We start from the raw sequence: 21,039 nt of genomic DNA, 5'->3' as shown, positions 1-21,039 counted from the left end.
CGTTTCTCATTCAAGGCATCTGCAAAGCTTTCTCAAGAAGTAGCTTATTACTTATTACGGCCCACCCTCTCACCCGTCCACAAACAATGAATTTTAAAATACTCTACACAAGGCAGCATTACTGTAGTAGGGAAACCTGGTTTCCCAGGACAGCAGTAAACTTCACAGTTTATTAGAACCTCTTAATACCTCTGTAGCTATTTTCATGATACCACTGTAAGGATATTTATCCATCTTTTTTTTTTAAAATTTGGGCTGCACTGGGTCTTTGTTGCTGCGCGCGGGCTTTCTCTAGTTGTGGCAGGCGGGGGCTACTCTTCGTTGCGGTGCGTGACCTTCTCATTGCGGTGTCTTCTCTTGTTGCGGAGCACGGGCTCTAGGCTCGTGGGCTTCAGTAGTTGTGGCTCGCGGGCTCTAGAGCGCAGGCTCAGCAGTTGTGGCGCGCGGGCTTAGTTGCTCCGCAGCGTGTGGGATCTTCCCGGACCAGGGCTCGAACCCGTGTCCCCTGCATTGGCAGGCGGATTCTTAACCACTGCGCCACCAGGGAAGTCCCTATTCATCTTTATGAAACTTTTTTTCTGAGAAATGATAGGAATTTCTATGAGAAATTGAGTTGATTCTGGGAAATGTTTTAAATTACCAGTTAAAATAGTTGAAGGAACTCATCAGGTTGACTGAGTGTCCATTGTCCAGGCACTGTCCTCAGAGGGCAATGAGTGCTTATTACACTGATGTTTGTATCTTACGTATTCAGCAAAACATGATAACGATAGCTTTCCAATGGAGTCACTTTACACATGTTTAACTTACCCAAAATTGTCCATACACATTCAGAAGAAGAAGAAAAAAAAGGGTGGGGGGAGAGAGAGCTAGTAAATGGTTAAGTCACTTGAGCAGTTTTGCCCACCGTTCAAGAGACGTAACTGGGTTTTGGTTCCCTTGAAGCTCCAGTAGTGTGGAAATGTAGCTACGGGCTTTTTCAGTGTGGAATGGACCCCCGCGTAAACTTCGTCATTTCGGACTCAGCCAAAGAAGCAGTGATGTGCTTTCACTCTGGAGGGAAGACTGGCTGTGTTGCCCTCGGTGGAGGGGACATACCGTAAGGTTCCTTCCCGAGCCGTTCTAAGGATCATTTTGTCTGTGTCTGTCTATACTTCAGGATGCTAACTTTGGAACCTAACCCTTACCTAAGATGTAGCTCTCCCAAATTTGATCCCTCCCTCTTTTGTTAGAAAGGGGTGGCTAAGCTAACTAGAAAATGGTCTTGTAATTGCTCAAACAGTGCATTAGGAATTCCCCGGAAAATGGATCTCCAAGTTCTCACTAAGCTAGTTGACTCTGAACAAAGAATCCAATAAAATATCACTTCATTATATCCTTCCTAACTTGAGAAATTATGTCCAGTAAAAAGACTTCCTATATAGATTTACATTTGCCATAAATTGCAAAAATCTTAGTAAATGCAGCTTCTAGTGTATAGAATAAAACTGTAAGCCATTCTGCTTTAAGTGTACCTCATGTCAGATGTAAATGCTTTCATTTGAATTGCCAGTGTAGACAAAAGGGTTAGTCACGTGGTCAAGGATTCAAAGTCCATCCAGTGACTTTGGGGAAGTTGCCTAACTTGTGTGTTTCTACCTGCACATAACTTAGCCATTTTCTTATGTGGTTGGCACTGTCTGATTTTAAATACTTGGCACACAGATAGGTTCTACTTAAACGAATATGAATTCAGTTGAGCTCTCTGGAAGAAAAGCACTAGGTGTGAAATAGTGGTGATATGTACCTTATTATTTTAATGTTGGTAGTTGAAAGGAAATTATTTTAATAAAGGGGAAAGCTGTAAGAAATATTTTTATGGCTTCTGTAAAGTCAAATTAATAGCTGCTCTGTTTTCATCCTGCATCCCTGCATTTGTCATCAAAGCTGGTGAGTGACTGAGAAAGCCAGTGTCATTCGAAACTGAAAGTGTAAGCAGGAAAAAAAACACCACTCAAATGGAAAAGACAGGGCTGAGCTGTTCATGGTTACGTCAAGCTCCTCGTGCGTTTCACTCCTTGGCCTTAAAAAAGAAAGAAAGAAAGAAAGAAAAACACAGTTCTAAAAGGAAATGACCATTTACTAAATACTGATTTCGTGTAAATTTGGATCATATTTTCCACCAATTTTTTGTTGTTGCTGTTTCGTCAGGAGAGTTAACCACAAAACCTAGGCCTGGACTGTAAGTCATAGCACACCCATGGTTCATTAGAAATACACATACTCATCGTTAATTGAATTATTAGCATAAAATAAAGGGGAATTTATAAATTGCCAGTGAATCACAGTGCTAGAAGAGAGCTTTCTTTCTAATTCAGTCATCTCTGTTTTCACAGATGAGGAAACTGAGGAGCAAGAGATTAAATTATTTGTCCTTCCTGTGTTGATTTAATTTTTTTTTTTAAGATGATCACTTAACTGTTAGGCCTGAGGTTCGCATGTGTCTGCATCTCTCGTTTGGCTCTGGTGCCTCACACACCGGTTAGTCTGTAATTGCAAACCGGGCCTGTGGCGCCCACTCCTCGCGTGGGACTGGATAAACTCTTCTGTTTGTTCACCGCAGCCTGGCAGTGAGCTGGACAACTTGGAGGAGATTTTGGATGATTTGCAGAATAGTCAGTTACCACAGCTTTTCCCAGACACGAGGCCAGGCGCCCCTGCTGGATCAGTTGACAAGCAAGCCATCATCAATGACCTCATGCAACTCACAGCCGAGAGCAGCCCTGTTACACCTGTTGGAGGCCAGAAAACAGCATTGCGAATTTCACAGAGCAGTGAGTATGAGATATTGATGGTTATGCCAAGAAATTCCCATGTTATCACCATCAGAAACAGGGATTATTAAAATCTGACGCAAACAGCTTAGTCACTTCAAGGTTTTTATGGTCAGATAGCACCACCTACCGTCCCAGCCCTTCAAAACAGTATTCAGGGTGGATTCTAGTAAACATGGCCTTTCTGCAGGCGCTTGTGGTTAATATAATCAACACGGGGTGAGACTGACCTGCGCTGATAAAGTTCTTGGGATGATTGTCGTACTTCCCTTCATTTCAGTCACTGCCTTCAGAAATGGAGTTTAAAATAGTTCTCTGCGTCTTCATATATGGCTGAATACTTAAAAGACAGAAACTTAGAAAGTTATGCTGACTTTTCAGGAATAATATACTACTAAAAATTTTTTATCAAAATACTTACTCATTATACATGAAAGGGCTACACACATTAAAAATATCTTGTCCTGTGGTTGAGAATCTGCCTGCCGATGCAGGGGACACGGGTTCGTGCCCCGGTCCGGGAAGATCCCACATGCCACGGAGCGGCTGGGCCCCGTGAGCCATGGCCGCTGAGCCTGCGCGTCGGAGCCTGTGCTCCGCAACGGGAGAGGCCACGACAGTGAGAGGCCCCACTAGCACCAAAAAAAAAAAAAAAAAAATCTTGTCCTATCTCTTAGGAATCCTCATATAAATATCCATTTTACATGGAAATTTATCATATAAATGTATTCTAAGTGCATCTTAAGTTTAATTAGCATGATATACAGCTGGAAGACCTTAGACTGTTTTATAAGTGACTTTTTTATCGCTTACTTTTATTTTTTAAATTTTATTTATTTATTTATTTGGCCGCGCTGTGTGGCTTGCAGGATCTCAGTCCCCTGGTTTTTGTTTTTTGTTTTTGTTTTTGTTTTTTTTTGGCCGCACCGTGCAGCATGCGGGATTTTAGTTCCCCGACCAGGGATCAAACCTGTGCCCCCTGCAGTGGCAGTTCAGAGTCTTAACCACTGGACCACCAGGGAATTGCCTATTTTATATTTTTGTAAGTTTAAGATGAGGTCTTTCTCCACTTTGAATACTTAGTTTACAAACTTGATAGTTAGCTAAAGTTGTCCGATAGTTTTGAGCAGAAGAAAATATCTTTCCTGCACTAGGGACATGATCTGTAGAAAGAGAGAACCTCTTCAGTGTTAAATTGGTGAACAGAATGATTTTTCCCTCTTCAAATCCAGTTTGACCCAAAGCTTAGCATCTTTTCTCAAATCAGAAATGGCAACCATCAACCAAATCACAAAATATCCTTGATTAATAGATCTTTTCTCAAAGTGATTCGTGATCATTCTGAAAAGGGTAAAACACCACAGAGTTTTTGTTTGTTATCTGTCAAACGTGCCTACTTCTTAGGGAATGGAGGGTTGCTCATGGCCTATGAGAGATCACAAAGTTAGAGAGTTGAGAAGTGAGTAAGAAACACAGTGGCGGGTTTATGCTCATGACCCAGCGGAGTTAATGGAGGACTGCATGAAAACTCATGGTTTCTCCTCTATCTGTACCTCCTGATGGTATTCAGACTACTGAATGGTAACCAGATAACTAAACCTGAGGAAATCAGCTTAAGCATGTACATCATTTTCATTTAAACCCTAATTCTTCTAAATATTTTATTTGTTATTAATTGTTAAGAACGTTAACGTGTTTTAAATGTTCTATTTCACACTGTGTTTATATAATTCAGAGAAAATAAAATCCTTGATATTATTTAATATATTAGCTCTATGAATTATAATTTATAATACCTTTGTTCTTGTAGAAACATTGTTATCAAATCACTGGTTGTCTGTGTGATAGTCTAGTGCACTGGTGTAGTACTTACTGCACAATAAACTCTTGTGAACTAACCATAAGAATCCTTTCAAATATAAATGTATCTGGAATTTAAAGAAGCTATATTTAGAAGACTTAACAGGGCCCTAAAGCTTCAATACTAACTTCAGGTACCAGAGTTCACACATTTAAAGATTTTAACTTCCAATGAGAGTAGACATTTTTAACCTAATTCTATTCCTAGGAAAGTCCAATTACAAAATGATAGTCTCATGTCCAAACCACATGTATCTGGGTTTGGTGGTATATGCAGGAGATGTTTATGGCTTCACAGCTGTGACAAAGCAATGTTGCTAAATTCAAATAATATATGAAAAAAATATATTAGTAGTTTCCTTAACAAATACAGTTGAATATTAGAAGTTAATATTGGGGAGAGAAATATATGGTAAATAATAGACATGTTCTCTTTTTCCCTTTTACTTCTTTTTTGTTCTGCAAGGTTGTCAGGAATTAAATTAGAGACTTGTTGATTAGATTGCAAGTCTGTGTTTTCGCGCCACCTGTTTTTTTGTCTGTGAATTTGTCTTTTATGTAGGCAGTTGATCCCTGACATGCGTATCTTTGTTATTTTACAAACGACATTTTCCCTGAACACTACTTCTGTTGCTATTTTCCATTATCCTATATTAACCTTAAATTTTCATTTGTTTTCTCCTTAGCTTTTAATAACCCACGACCAGGGCAACTGGGCAGGTTATTGCCAAACCAGAATTTACCACTTGACATCACATTGCAAAGCCCAACTGGTGCTGGACCTTTCCCACCAATCAGAAACAATAGTCCCTACTCAGTGATACCTCAGCCAGGAATGATGGGTAATCAAGGGATGATAGGAAGCCAAGGAAATTTAGGGAGCAGTAGCACAGGTAAGGGCTCAAATGTGCGGTTAACTTTATTGGTGGGTTGTTGAACTTAATGATGTACTCATCCACATCAAACTAGTCGAATTTTTCAAGGGAAATTTTTTATGCTAGAAACTAACATTTGAATGTAACTAAATTCTGCAAATTTTCACTGCGAGCGTGGTATACGAAACATCGGAAAGCATTCGAGTAAGCTGACCCTTTTATTCTGTGATCATTGTTTTTACAAGGGTTCTAATCATTAATCCTATGGCATAAGCTTATTTCAGTTACTATTCCAGTTACTCTTCCAGACATTGTAGTGATATGTGTAAAATAATTTGGTGGTTGCTAGCTTGTCATGATAATCTGCTGATAACCCCAGAACTTCCTGTTAGTTGATGGCTTGTATTGGGCGAATTTCAGAATGAAGGTTTAAAATTCAACCAACCTTTTTTTTTTTTTTTTTTTGGCGGTACGTGGGCCTCTCACTGCTGTGGCCTCTCCCGTTGCGGAGCACAGGCTCCGGACGTGCAGGCTCAGTGGCCATGGCTCACGGGCCCAGCCGCTCCGCGGCATGTGGGATCTTCCCGGACCGGGGCACGAACCTGCGTCCCCTGCATCGGCAGGCGGACTCTCAACCACTGTGCCCCACCAGGGAAGCCCAAACCAGCCTTTTATACTCATAACGATAGCAATTCTCATTCCAAAAAAAACATTAATTAAAAATAACGAACTTAAAAAAAATAACGAACTTTACATAGTAGTATGCCTGGCCTAAGAGTAGCTGATCCAGGGGCTCCATTTTTAAAGATCTGTGAAGTTGCCTGTGATCTGGTTTGGCCCTTGACCTGCTGTAACTTAAGGTGTCTGCCAAGTTGCCCATGCATTTTCCGAAGTGGTAGTCACCGTCATAGCAGCAACCGTACTCCCAAACCTCCACCCAGTTCAGGCTAGGAATCACTGCTGCAGCATTGATTGCTATTACCACCACATCCTGTACCCTGTGGTATCCTGTACCCTTAGGATGCTGAGTTTTCTAGTGGAGAACTGTTCACAGTTTACCGCTGGTGACAGAGGCATTGAACGAAAGAGATATTATAAAAAGAACTTATATTCATGGGTTTTAATTCTTGGTGTTTTTTTAGCTTAGTCTGTAATCCCTGTATACACATTGCCATTTAGATAGTTAACAGAAAATAAGAGGTTCACTCTAAGGGTTGAAAAGATGGATTTCCTTTTTAACTTTCTGTTGTTGGTAAGAAATTCATGGGAAATGTGAAGAATGCTGTAATAAAATAGTTTATTCATTCAGCAAGTATTTATTAGGTGCCTACTATATGTGCCAGGCACTGACTACATCACTAATTTATTTATTCACAGAAACAATGCCAAATTAGTTTTACATTATTTTTACAATAAAGTATTGATTTATGTAAGTAAAATATTGACTTATGTAAAATTCTGTAAGAGAAAAGGAGCCAATGATTTATGAAAGGTGGCTTCTTATTATTGGAATACAAGAAGATCTGGGTTCTTGGAGGGATCTTTAGGAATTTGGGGATATACCTATATTCAAATCTGGGCAGCCTGGAGATGACTGGCATCCCGGCTATGATGCCTGTGCTTTGTTTCAAAAAGAAAAATGAAAAAAACCTAAAAGAGAGAGACTACCCTGGTTACAATTACATTAATATTTCAAATTATGGATTATTTTCCCTCCTGCTTTCTATACTTTCTATAATCTTGTTATGTTAATTAGATAATAGATTTTTTGAAAAAGAAAATACCTTTTCTCCCACATCTTTGTATAATTCAAACCTAGCCTTAAAACGGTTTTTAAAATATGTTTTAACATAATATTGTTCTAACTTGTTCAGTCTAATTACCCTTTACTCTAAATCATCCTAATGTAGCACATTCTCATTTCACCAGTGAAAAACCATTCACAATACATGTTCTCTCCATTTCTGAAGTAATACCCTATTTTTAGTTGTTTATCATAATTCAATGGAAGCAAGCCATGTCTCTGAAGGCGGAACTGTCACACATCCATTATTAAACGCTTCAGCATGAAGGGTCCTCACTTGGGGTTGTTCCCCTTCAGGATATCAAGCGTTGGCCCGTGTCTGGCCATCGCCAGCGTCCCAGGGGCCGGGCCAGGGACAGCAGACACGTGATCGGCCCAGCACTGCTGTGCTCTTCTCACTGGTGTGTGCGGTCACATAGCTGTTACCACCTCACGTACAGAAGGGTTTTTACAAATCTGTCCCAACGCAGCCCAGACCTGTATCGCCAGGAACGTGGTGGTCTAGGTCCACCGAAGTGGTTGGCGCTCCCTTGCCTCGGCCAGAAAGAACCGGAGTGGAAAGATGCTGTCATTCCCCCAGCTTCCGAGGCTGCTTTGGTCAGCTTGGGAGCTTAACAAAGTATAATGCTCAGAAGGGGATTTGGGGATTGCAAGTCTGGCCGGGGCTTCATGGGATAGTCTCTGTGGTTTGGGTTTTTAATTAGAATATTGATGATCAGTTTTTACCTCGTTCCTCTTAGCTTCACCTCTCTTTTGGAAAGTAAAGCATTGACGTGTACACCAGCTAATGTGATTCACTTCCTGAGGAAGGAAGTTGGGGTTATCCACATGCCACAGCACCTGTTTCTAAGTACATACGGGAACAATTTTAACAGCTTTTCCGAACTGTAAAGAGTGGCAAGTCCGTGTTGTGAGAAACTTCGTAGTAATTGCCATCTCGTATTTCTTAGCCCAGGGCCCACCTCTGTGCCGGTGAGGGCCTGAGCTGCTGGGCTAAGTGTGTATTGAGGATGAACGTCTCGCACCAGAGTAAGACCGTCTGGTGTTCGTACGTGCTGACCGTGTTCCCAGTCACTGCATCTCCGTCTTCTCTGGCTTGCCCGCAGGCATGGTTGGTAGTAACGCCGCCCGGCCCAGCCTGCCACCTGGGGAATGGGCACCTCAGAGTTCCGCTGTGAGAGTCACCTGTGCTGCTACCACCAGTGCCATGAACCGGCCGATCCAAGGGGGTATGATTCGGAACCCAACAGCCAGCCTCCCCGTGAGACCCGGCAGCCAGCCTGGCCAGAGACAGATGCTTCAGCCTCAGGTCATGAATATAGGTAAGGTGGTTCCTGCGCTCTTTGCGTATCACTTTTATACTTTCTTAGAAGAAGAGAGGAACAGCTCCGTAGGTTCTGTCAAGACACGCTGCTAATTTGCGGTTTAGGTAATCCCCCCATGTCAAGCTGTCATAAGTGGGATTTTGCTGGAACTCTGTATAGGATCACAGAATTGCAGGTTTTCCGGTTACTTAAGAGAAGCCACTACCTTTATGATGTTTTATTTTCGTTAAATTATCTAATTTCAACTTTTGCAGGGAGTGAATTGCACTGTGACACTATAAATGTTATACAGTTGATATTTTGAAGACGTATTCCAGTGAGGCACCCGCGGTTCCTAGCTCTGCATGGTCATCGGGACCTTAAAATGCAGATCCCGGGGCTACTACCCTAGACTATTAAACCAGACTCTCCCGGTTCCTCACTGCAAGTGCACGCTCTTACAGAGCATCTCACAAAATGGGTAGGGATCACTAGAATTCTATTTGGATACAGTTCACATGTTATTAAAATTAATGATCTGATACACTGTGTGATACCATTTATATGAAATGTCCAGAATAGGCAAATCTGTAGAGAAGGCGAGTGGATTAGTGGTTTCCTAGGGCTGGGGCTCTATGGGGGGAATGGGGAGTGATTCCTATAATGGTCATGGGGTTTCTTTTAGGGGGAAGGACAACATCCTAAAATTGATCATTGTGCTGGTTCTACAACTCTGCAGATACACTAACACCCACGGAATCGTACACTTTACACGGGCTAATTGTATGGTATGGGAATTATATCTCAGTAAAACCATTATTTTTTTTAAAGTAATGCAACTCATCCTCAAGATTTTCTTAATCATTGACATGCTAAGCTTCCTCTTACCTTGTACATTAGCATAATTCAGATAACTTGCCGTTCGTGTACTTCTTCATATACTTGGGTATGGTGCGTGACGAGTAAGCGTGAAATCGTTAATGGGAAGACGCCAGCAGTGTTTTGACACGATAACGCAGGATGCTCATCCCACCCCCAACATCAGTTGTCTCTTCTAGTTGTTCAGTCGCTCAGCACGTTTTGGCTTATTGTTTCTGAGATGACATTCACGTTGCCTTTCTACAGAGAATGTACTTCAAATTAATAATGTGCGATTCCCAAACATAAATTCACATAATTTGAGGCTTACATGAAAATGCTAAGAATGGCCAGATTTCCATGAAGAAATAAACTGGGAAATTTTTTAAATGCTAATTCATTCATTTGAAGATCATCATACTAAAGTCCTTATATCCAGAAATTTCATTTATCCTCAGTCTTTCTTCTCTGAATGGCACCTGGCTTTTGAGCTTGAAATATGGCTCTGTGAGCGTCACTGTGTAGCTGAATTTCTCTGACTTTTAATAAGCTCGAAAAAGCCGTGAACTCAACAGAAAAGTATCTGTTGTAACGGAAAACAGGTCTACAGATAGTGATAATAAAATCATTAGAGAGCTCATATCATGCATTAGCTTTAATCCTCTACAGAGAACTTCTAAGGAAGAGCACGTCTAAGTTGTCTGGGCCACCTTTCTGCTCCTCCTCCTTTACTCAGACCAGCACTCCTCAAAAGTATGTCCAGAACTTCGATGCCCTTTTAGGGCGTCTGCCAGGCCAAAACTATTTTCACAATAATACTAAGAGATTACGTACCTTCTTCACTCTCATTCTGTCATGGACGTACAATAGAGTTGGCTAAAAAAAATCTTGTTTGTGTTGCAAACAAACAACGTCATAGAAAAAGAGATCAGATTTGTGGTTACCAGAAGGGAGGTGGGCGGAGGGGAAATTGGATGCTGGCGGTCCAAAGGCACAGACTCCCAGTTAAAAGTTCTGGGGACATAACCTTACAACAAGGTCCATGTAACTAACACTGCCGTGTGTTACACGTGAAAGCTGTTAAGAGAGCAGATCTTGAGAGTTCTCATCACAAGGAAAAAAGGTTTTGTATCTATTTGAAATGATGGATGTTCACTAAACTTGCTGTGATAATTACTTCATGATGTATGTAAGTCACATCATCGTGCTGTACACCTTAAACTTCTGTAGTGCTGTATGTCAATGATATCTCAATACGACTGGAAGAAAAAAATCTTGTTTATGTTAACATAGTGGATTTATTATGATGACTTTTAAATGAATTAATAATCATTTTTTATTTTTCCAGTTTTAATTTCCAATATAGTAAATATCAGTGAGATATAACCCACATACACAAAAGCTGTACTTTAAGAATATAAAGACTCCTAAGTCCAAGGGGTTTGGAACTGCTGATCTAGAGAGTCTCTAAAGTGGGTGATTAGCCTTGGTATTTCTTGCCTTTTTTTTCTATTTCAGAACAAAAATTCTCTTATTATTTTTGCCTAATTATTATTGCTTCTGTCTTCTTCTGTAAACTGTGTATTTCTCTTCCTATTCTGTAACCAAAACAGATAACTTCCCTTATTCCAAGTTGTAAGATTTTGGAATTGTTTCCTTCTCCCATTTCAGGGCCATCGGAATTAGAGATGAACATAGGGGGACCTCAGTACAGCCAACAACAAGCGCCTCCAAATCAGACTGCCCCCTGGCCCGAGAGCATCCTGCCGATAGAACAGGCACCGTTTGCCAGCCAGAACAGGTGAGTCTTGAGCGCTCAGGAGGTCCCGGAGGGTAGAGTTCATGGGTGCCGTGAGTCCTCTCAGACCTAGGCCAGAAGTGAGTCTGGTCCTTTTGAACAGTTGGTGCCTGACCAGTTTTCATGTATTCAAGCTGTATCATTTACTGGACTGGGTGGGAGTACAGGGGTTCGGGGGGCCGGGGGGGATCCAAAAATCAGTTTGACCTAGCACATGCCTTTAAAGAAGTTATCATTTAGTTGGAAAATAAAATATGTCGACTAATTAATAACTGTAATATGAGCTAGTATGTACTATAAATGCCCTAAGAGAAATAAACCATATTTCAAAGGATCATCCAATTGGGGTGACTGGGGAAAGCTTCAGAGTCTTGAGTAAAGGTATCATTTCAAGAGGCAGAGGTGGCAGGAAGCCAGTCCATCTGGCAAAAGCAGAGTAATCAGAGTCCTGGAGGTTACAGAAGCAACACAGTATGTTTAGGGTAACAGAGAATAGTCTAGTTTTATGTTACATGTATTTTACCACAGTAAAAAAATAAAATAAAAGTATCAGAAGATTTGGCCAGGGACTTCCCTGGTGGTCCAGTGGTTAAGACTCCATGCTTTCCGGAGGAAAACTAGCAAATGATGGAGCAAAAATGCACATTTCATCTGTTGCATTCAAAGTGCTATAATTCAAAAATGTGTCAGTGAACTAAATGCCTGAATGTTTATAAATTTTCATTAAAAGTAGCCTTTAAAATATATTCAGATAAGAAAATGTTTTGACCTGTGTATACTTTCCAAAATCATTCAAAAAATTATTGGGGCCTTAAATTTGCTGTATTTTAAAACACTGTTGCATACATTCATTTTATATCAAGTAAAGTCACAAATCCTCTTTTTCCAGCTTAAGAAAATATATTGTATTTACCTTAAATTGTCATGATTTAATAAACATTTAATCTTACTAATTGTTAATGCTTAACAGGAAAGAAAACTAAACCAAAGATTTGTTTTCAGAGTGTTCCCATAGCTCACAGTTGAGATGATGACAGTCATTTTTGCATGGATTCTTCTTCAAGAATTCAATTCACAGCTATTGACTTTTTTCCTCCTGTATTTTTCTTCCCTCTTATAAAAGAAATAAACTATACTGATACATTCAAAATTTTAAAAAGACTCCATGCTTCCAATGCAAGGGGCATGGGTTCGATCCCTGGTCAGGGAACTAAGATCCCGCATGCCACGGGGCGCAGCTAAAAAAAAAAAGATTTGGCTGGAAAAGTAGATTAGTAATGGAATAGATTTATAGAGGGTCTTAAATACCAAACTCTTCTTCAGCCTTTTTTTTTTTTTTTTTTTTTTTTTTAATATTTAAAAGACCCTGTGCAGGGTCTTAGTTGAAGCACACAGGATCTTCGTTGCCACATGCAAGATCTTCACTGAGGCACGCGGGATCTTTTTAGCTGCAGTATGCGAACTCTTAGTTGCAGCATGCAGGATCTAGTTCCCTGACCAGGGATGGAACCCGGGCCCCCTGCATGGGGAGGGCAGAGTCTTAACCACTGGACCCCCAGGGACGTCCCTCAGCCTTTTTTCATTAAGCTGTTGAAGAAGTTTTTTGAAAAAGGAAGTGGTATATGATCAAGTTTGACTGAATTTTTTTGATTCTGATTATCAGTCTACTCATCTTTGTTTCTTTGTAGGTAATCTTTTCTAATTGCTTTTGAAATATTTTTAGAATTGCTATACATTAGTCTTACTATAGTGTGTCTAGGTGTGGATTTATTTATTTATACTGCTTGGTATTTGGTGTATGTTGTGCTTATTTTATCTGTGGATTCATCAGCTCTGGAACTGTAGCCATGATCTCTTTATGTACTGCCCCTCCGCCATTTTCTCTATTCTTTCTTTCTGGGATGCTGGCAAGACATACGTTAACCGTCTCTTTCTACATCAGATTTTTTAAAACTTCTACCCTCCTTATTTCTTAACCCATGTATTTTCCATCTCCCTGTCTCTCTGAACTACATTTGGGATAATTTATCCATATCTATATTTCATTTCATTAATGATCTCTTTAGCTATGTTTAAACCAATTATATTTTTCATTTCTAAAAGTTCTGTTTGCCTGGTTATTTTTCATAGTCTCTTGCTGTTTGCTTATTCTTGGGATTCCATCTTTATATCATTAAACATCACATTCATCATTACTTTCTAAATTTCTTGATTCGATAATTCCAATATCTGGATTTCTTGCAGTTCTAAATCCAGTGACTGACTCTTGCTCGTGGTGGTCTGTTTCCCTGAGTATTTTGGTAACCTTTCATTGGGAGTTCCTAGTTGATCTTTGTCAATGATCCAGCTGGGGGTTAAAGTTGAAGACACTTTTTTCTTGCAAGGGCATTTGCACTGGTCTCTGCTGGAGGTGAGGGTCCCCGCTCACCACTCTCTTCAGTGCAGTCCAGCACTCTCCACTCAGCTCTTTCGCTTGGCTGTGGCCCAGTGCCCCAGCTCTCAAGGATAAAACCCACCTGTTGCTGGGGGCTTAGGTGTTGCTCAGGTTTTCGCTCAAAGATGGTTCTTGTTCCATTATTCCCTGCAAAGACAGTATCACAGTCGTGTTATACTCATAATCCCATGGTTTTTAAGCAAAGCACTGGAAGCAGAGGTTGCGCAGGCGACCTTGAGGCCCACGTGATGGTGCTGCGTGGCCAGTTGGGTGGGCGAAGAGCCCCGAGGCAGAGAGATAGTTAGGAGCCTAAGCAGGAGTCAGTGTGGGCACTTGAACGATGCAGGTGATGTTTTCTGGGCAGTAACCACGTTAGAAAACAAAGGAGGAATTCGGCCTTGAGGCTCACATGTAGAAGGTTCGGGCTGGAGGCTCAGTGAGGACCTTCCAGATGGATCGTTTTGTCCTTTGGGGATTATTCTAGTCTAAAATTATGAAATACTTTTATCAAATTCACAAACGATGAAAGCAGGGTTTCAGAAATTTTATAAGGGGTAGAAAATTTCCAGAGCTTCTTGTTTAAAAAAAAAAAAAATACAGATTTCATAGTGACTCTTATTACCCTGGGATAAAATGCTTTTGCATAGCTCAGAACTGTGGTGTGGTGCCCATTTTCCTTTCTATATCTTTTTTTTTTTTTTTTTTTTTTTTATAAATGAAAAGTAACTTTATTACTGGAGAAGAGAAGAATGTATACAAGAAAATCTAGATTCTTTCTCCTCATGCACTACTTTGGTAATAAAGTTCCAAATATCAACTATGAAGATATTTACAAGGATAAATCTTTCTTAACATGTAACCATTTACTGTGTGGTGGACATTTTTTCATAGAAATCATATACTTAAACTAAATATAATCTTATAGTTTACAAGAAGCGTAGAACATTGTATTAACAGAAGATAAGATTATATTTTACTGCAAAATATTATAAAAGTGATACAATTTTGTGGCTCTTAAACATTTAATTACTTGAGTTGAACAGGGGAATGAAGAAAAAAAAAAAAAAGCCCAACAGAAAAATCATCAGGACACGCCTCACTTTAAGATTTTTTGGGGCTTCCCTGGTGGCGCAGTGGTTGAGAATCCGCCTGCCGATGCAGCGGACACGGGTTCGTGTCCCGGTCCGGGAAGATCCCACATGCCGCGGAGCGGCTGGGCCCGTGAGCCATGGCCTCTAAGCCTGAGTGTCCGGAGCCTATGCCCCGCAACGGGAGAGGCCACAGCGGTGAGAGGGCCCGCATACCACAAAAAAAAAAAAAAAAGATTTTTTTGTATTCGATTTGTTCTACTTCCACATCGTCTCCAATTAGCTGATACACGTAAGTGACAACTGTAGAAGCCTGGATATCCATCAACGCAAATGAAGGAATAATGTTCGGTTCCAAGGCGTTATATGCTCCAGTGGCAGGACCTGGATTAATGTAGAATTTATTTTCATGCTCAAATGCTTCCAATGTATGTGTGTGTCCTGAAATAAGGACATCCATATCAAACTGCCTCTGCGACAGGGCTAAGCTGGCCACATCTTCCCACGGAGTAACTTGATGTCCATGGATCAAACCAATTTTGAACTGCCCAACAGTTACAACTTTCTGTTCTGGATAATTCATATTCTCATCAAAGTCTCCTCTCACAATATGGACATCACCAGCCAGAGTCTTGAGATGGTCATAACTCTCTTTGGTACAAAGGTTTCCAGTGCAGAGAATGTGCTGAATCTTTCCTGGTACCAGCAGTTTTTTTAATTTAGCTGGCAAACTGTTGCACCGGTGTGGGATGTGCAGGTCTCCTAATACCAACGCCAACTGGAGATAGAACAGTCTTCATCCTTAGAGGGGGATCCCTTCAGAGATGGGTTGAAGTACATAGTTAATGTGGGAAGAAGCATCCTGTCACTGGGCTCCGCTCAGTCACCCCTTTGTATATCTTAAGAGAGTGATACAGGATTCAGAGGATTCAATGAAGTTTTTAAAAATCAAAATAGCAGAAGATGAATATGAGCCCAGCAATACTGGATGTGTGCGAAAAAGTTGGGAACGAGTTACTGCACTGAAAGAAAAGATGATGAGGGCAATTGCTGAGTAACTGTTTTAGGGAGATAAGGAAGAGCGGGTGCTCGCCAGCTGTATTCCGTTCTCGCCGGGGAAACTAGTGTCTCCCAACCCCGCTGCGCCTATGAACCATCTTTGGGATCTCATTGAAAGGCAGGTCTGGGTGGAGCCCAGGATTCTGCGTCCCTGACAAGTCCCAGGCGATGCCGGCACTGCTGCTCCGACGCACTCTGTGTGGAAGAACAGACAAGACCCGCAGTCAATCGGTGTGGCTCTTACTGCACGAGCTGCCGAGGGCGGTGTGTGGCCTCCATCACTGAGTGCTATTCTTGGGGATAGAGCATCGCGTAAATAACCGCCGTGATCATCCTTGGAGGTGGTACTTTCTCAGGGTCCTTCCAGCTCTTTGAGTCTGATTTCGCGGTGTCAGTGAGTATGGCGCGTTTTCTAAATATGTCTATTGAATATGTTTTTTAAAACCACACCCGTCTCCATGGAAACCTGCACATAGTAAATAGGTAGTCGCATAATTAAATCCAGCACCTGAGAGTTGGTTTTGGGTGAAATGTCTAAGATTAGTTTCTAGGGAAAACTGAGCCCAGTGTTAGGATCTTCACTGTTGCCCAAGCAGAGGAAGGGTTCTGTTAAAGCAAAAATGAGGACTTCCCTGGCTGTCCAGCAGCTGGGGCTCTGCGCTTCCACTGCAGGGGCCGCGGGCTCCATCCCTGGTCAGGGACTGGGATCCCGCAAGCCACGCTGCGCAGCCAAAAACCAAATAATAATAAAATGGAGGAATTCCGAGTACACACCCAGGCCAGCTACAGAGTCAGCTGGTTCAGTTTGCTGGGGGCGTTTCTGTGACCCGCCCCGCCCTGTCCTCTTGTTGCCGTCAGTTTTCTTTGTAGAAGAGCGCTATGGACAAAGCAAAACATTTCCACCACTTTTAAAGTCAGTTATTTCCGTTTTTCCAGCCATTTACCTCTCTTCTTTTATTTTAAATCATTCAGTTTGGAAGAAATTTATAACCGACTTTATGGTAGTCTTATTGTCATAGAAATCCAGAAATGACGGATAACAAAGGTTCCAACCACGTCTCTCTTGTGAAATAAAAGAAAAGCAGTGCCTTTTTAAAATCCTCTTTATGAGTATCACCATTAATATTTTATATTTTTACTGCCTACCTGTTTAGGAATAGGTTTTTAAATGTTTTATGAACCCAGCATTAGTTTACACACACATTTCAGAAAGACAGTAGTTTAGCCCTTTGATCTGAATGTATTCACGTACTCGTTTGTTTATAGCTGAATTCCCATTTTCTGTAGTTTCATTGTGGTTTTTCTTCCTTTATTCATTTGGTATGTAAAAGAGTCATTTAAAATATAGCCCCAAATTTATGGATGATTTTTTTGATGATTTCTATTGGATTTATAAAAGTGAACAGTAGCTGCCTTTCATGAAAGACTTCCTTTCACATTAAGTTCAAAATCTCTGAGTAATTTGGTTTTCTCGTTTGTAATGTGTCTAAGAGTAAAGGTTCTTTGGTTGACTATTTCTCATCATGTAGTAGCTGCTACTTTTTTGCAGAATTTTGAAAACACACATGAAAAGTGATAGTATGGTATGATTTCTCAAACAAGAGCTCAGAATTGATCTTTTCCCCCTTCTTATCACCATCTTTAATGTCCTACTAGCCTATAAATAAGTGAAAGTGTAGATTTCAAGAAATAAGGTTTTTATTGATGGTGAATAACTACCTTCTGCTAGTTCATTACTTACCATTTTGCCAACTTGGGGCCTCTGTGTGTTCTTCCCTTTATTCCTCTGAATTTTATCCTTGACTTAATATTATTATATTTGTCAGCCCCGTCTAGATTGTAACTATATTTGTAATTGCCCAAAATGTAGGAAAATAATTTCTTCATTATATTGGCAGCCATTTATAAAGTTGGGATTGGAAGTCTGGGTCAATATTTTTTTCTATAAGCCAAGTGTATTATGATGTTTCTAAGGGAAGTGATGTAACTCGTGGTATGCGCAAATTTGTAATACTAAGCCACAACGCAGTGTATTTTTCTGAGTATAGAAATGTATTTTTCTGAGTATGAGGTATGATAACCTGGCTAGATCAAGAACCTTTTATTTTCACCAACTTGCTGAACCTATGCAGTTCAAGTACTGGTCCAACAAAGAGATGGAAGAGGGCCTCGCTGGGCACAGTCTAGGGTTGAGGTTTCTAAATGCCAACATCAAGCCAGCATAGTGCAGTGAGTGGTACTAGAGTTGAGAGGAGAGTAGGAGTGGTCCAGAGTGGCTGTGAAGGAGACATGCCGGGCCCGGAAGGGACGGTAGAATTGCAGTTGGAGAAGAGGGTGGGAAATGTGGAACGGGAAGTCTTGGCGTTATGGTGGGTATGCGGCATCCTCTGGAAAAAGGCCAGTTGCCCAGGGTGGCCGGGACCCACAGGGAAGTCGTGGGCATTACGTTGGGAAAGGTTAGGCTTTACCAAAGTGTGTGTGTCCTTGAGTTCCACCACCACCAGCACCCTGCCCCAGGGCCTTAGACATTGCGGCGAGTCGGCTCAGTAATGGGAGAAGGGAACCCGACAGCATCGTATCAGGAAAGTCAGAGAGAGGCTGTAAGCCGGAAAGTGTCTTGAAGGTCCCAGCTCGAGCTGAAGAGGGCCTTGACCAAAGTGGGAATCTGGGTCAAGCATTGGTTTAACGTTTTTAATTAAAAAAAGAAAAAGCATGTAACAAAAATGGGTTATTTTATTATGTGGGAAATCGTTTAGATGCAAATGAGTATCGGTAGTTGATTTTCTTTAAGCCTTTGGATGTGTCTTCCCTGGGGTGGAGCTGTCTTCCGGAGTAGGAGACGGAGTCTCCTCTTCCTTCTGACGCTGGGTTTCAGGCAGGTGCAAACTGGGCAAGCCGGCCTTGCCCTGGAACCCGTGCAGCCTTGCTCGGGTTAAAAGGGAGTCGGTTTCACATTCGCCGGTCATCAGCAGAGAGATCTGGGACGGGGGTTGTGGTCGTGTGGGAGTAAAAGCTTCTGAAGAAACAGAAGTCGAAAATTGTGCAGTAAAGCTAGAGGAAGAGATATTAACTAGCATCTTTGGGGAATGAGGTCTCAGGCCTAAGAGAATTGGGTAAATAGACAGCATCCACTCTCGGCTGACTTGAGCTCCTTTGTTCGTGAAATTTACCGCATCTAAACGTGGGTCATTACTCCTCGGGGAATTCCCACCTCTGTTTGCTTCCGTGACCTGCAGACCTGTGGTTCTCCTCCTCCTGGTTGCCACTTTCCTACGTCTGCGCCTTCCTCGCACTCCCTGAGTGTACAGTGATCGGGTCACAGTTGTGTTTAAAAAGTTGACCATGGGAGGGTGTGGAAGCACGAAGGGCAGTGGGGGAACCATTCCAGCGCCCGACATCTTCCTGGGAACCGAGGCCACGGAGGGAGGAGAGGCAGGTGCGGAGAGAGCCCTGGCCAGGAGCACGGGCCTCCGCCAGCGCGGGCGAGCGCCCCAGCGACGGGAACGCTGCGTGGGGCGGGGTGGGCCGCGTAGCGCACGCGCCGGGCTCGCGACGGTGCCCCTCACAGCGCCTCGCGGGCCGTGGGCCGCCGGCGGGCAGTGTCGTCAGGGCACAGCACACTTCAGTGGGTGGTGTTCTTCACAAGTGACCAGGGCTAAATGGAGAGGATAGAGTGTTTCCGGTGCGCTGGGTTAGAACTGTTGGAAACTGACTGTTGGCTTTCATCCTCAGCATTTCAGGATTCTAGGCCAAAGGGGCACCAAGCATATGAAACCGGTGAGATAGGTCATTCATCCCTAGGGGAGTGTATCATTGCTGAAGAGTGAGGGAACCTAACCTGTAAACTTCATTTTCTCCAAAACAGAGAGTAACTTTAAGAGTACAGATTAGAGTATCATTTCCCCTTTTGGCATTACAGTAACTCAGAAGCTCTTTTTTAAAACTTCCCAAGTTTGTCAGTTGATTTAATACAGGAGTTTTATATACCGTAGAATTTGGAGCACAGTGTTACGGTTTTATCACCAATCACCTTATATAATAACACATAATTTGCATGTTCCTGGTCTACTTTTCTTGACTAACTCAGGAAGTCTAACAACCATGCTCCTTGAGGATTTTAATAAATGTTTACAAGTCCCACTTATGCATGACAGAGAAATGCCCTCTTACTCCAGCCAAGTGCGGTGTAATGGCAGCTGAGTTCAACAGAATTAATGGGGCTGTTATGCTCATAGTATCCCTCAGATGGGTCTTCAGAGCCTCATGCGAAGTGAGACTGTGCAGTCAACTGGTCTTTTTTGCTAAAATTCAGGAAACTCCTTCGACTACTTCAGTACAAAGCAAATACACACATGCTCGAAGAGTCGGCGTGGATTTGTGGGAACACAGTGGTCACCTAGGGCGGTGTTGAATCCCAGCTCTGCAGTGTCCGCCTGTGTGATCTCCACCACAGGGTCTGACAAGCTCTCCAAGCCTCAGCGTTGCCAGCTTTAGAGCGAGGGCAATAAAAACAAAGCTCATGGGCTTCCCTGGTGGCGCAGCGGTTGAGAGTCCGCCTGCCGATGCAGGGGACACGGGTTTGTGCCCCGGTCCGGGAAGATCCCCCGTGCCGTGGAGCGGCTGGGCCCGTGAGCCACGGCCACTGAGCCTGCGCATCAGCTCTGCAGCGGGAGAGGCCACAATAGTGAAAGGCCCGCGGACTGCAAAAAAAAAAAAAAAACAAAAAAAACAAAGCTCATAACATCCAACGCCTAGATGTGTGTCCGGCTTATCTCTTTTAGGTACTGGATAAAGTGTATCTATTATTTAGGGTTGTTGTTTGTGTCTGACTGGTATAGTATTTTACTACTTTTGTCTTTAAGGGAAAAAAAAAATGTTCTCTAATCAACTAGCTTTTCCATGGGCCTGAGATGAAGTTTGTCTCTTTACAGGCAGCCGTTTGGCAACTCTCCAGATGACTTGCTGTGTCCACACCCTGCGGCGGAGTCTCCAAGTGACGAAGGCGCTCTCCTGGACCAGCTGTACTTGGCCTTGCGGAACTTCGATGGCCTGGAGGAGATCGACAGAGCTCTGGGGATACCCGAGCTGGTCAGCCAGGTGGGCACAGAGCGAAGCTGGGGGGGACGGAGCACTTACGTGGGCACGG

The 21,039-nt window shown here is 42.3% G+C and overlaps 1 protein-coding gene and 1 pseudogene across 6 annotated transcripts in view; one reads left to right on the top strand and one right to left on the bottom strand.

Moving 5' to 3' along the window:
* Window positions 1-21,039, top strand: part of NCOA2 (nuclear receptor coactivator 2) — a 269,019-nt gene that overhangs the window by 233,455 nt on the left and 14,525 nt on the right. For 5 of the 6 annotated variants that reach the window (XM_059043637.2, XM_067017573.1, XM_059043640.2 and 2 more), the window contains 5 exons: window positions 2,603-2,813; window positions 5,360-5,566; window positions 8,459-8,674; window positions 11,186-11,315; window positions 20,825-20,990. In XM_059043637.2, the coding sequence (XP_058899620.1) occupies window positions 2,603-2,813; window positions 5,360-5,566; window positions 8,459-8,674; window positions 11,186-11,315; window positions 20,825-20,990 (930 nt within the window). The remainder of the gene's footprint in view (window positions 1-2,602; window positions 2,814-5,359; window positions 5,567-8,458; window positions 8,675-11,185; window positions 11,316-20,824; window positions 20,991-21,039) is intronic. The other variant, XM_059043643.2, reaches the window with a different exon arrangement.
* Window positions 13,667-16,172, bottom strand: LOC131744176 (vacuolar protein sorting-associated protein 29 pseudogene; annotated as a pseudogene).

The sequence above is a fragment of the Kogia breviceps genome, chromosome 17, assembly GCF_026419965.1.
Source record: "Kogia breviceps isolate mKogBre1 chromosome 17, mKogBre1 haplotype 1, whole genome shotgun sequence".
NCBI classification, from domain to species: Eukaryota; Metazoa; Chordata; class Mammalia; order Artiodactyla; family Physeteridae; genus Kogia; species Kogia breviceps.
Note: the sequence above shows the minus strand (reverse complement) of the source record. Positions and strands in the feature narration are given on the sequence as shown.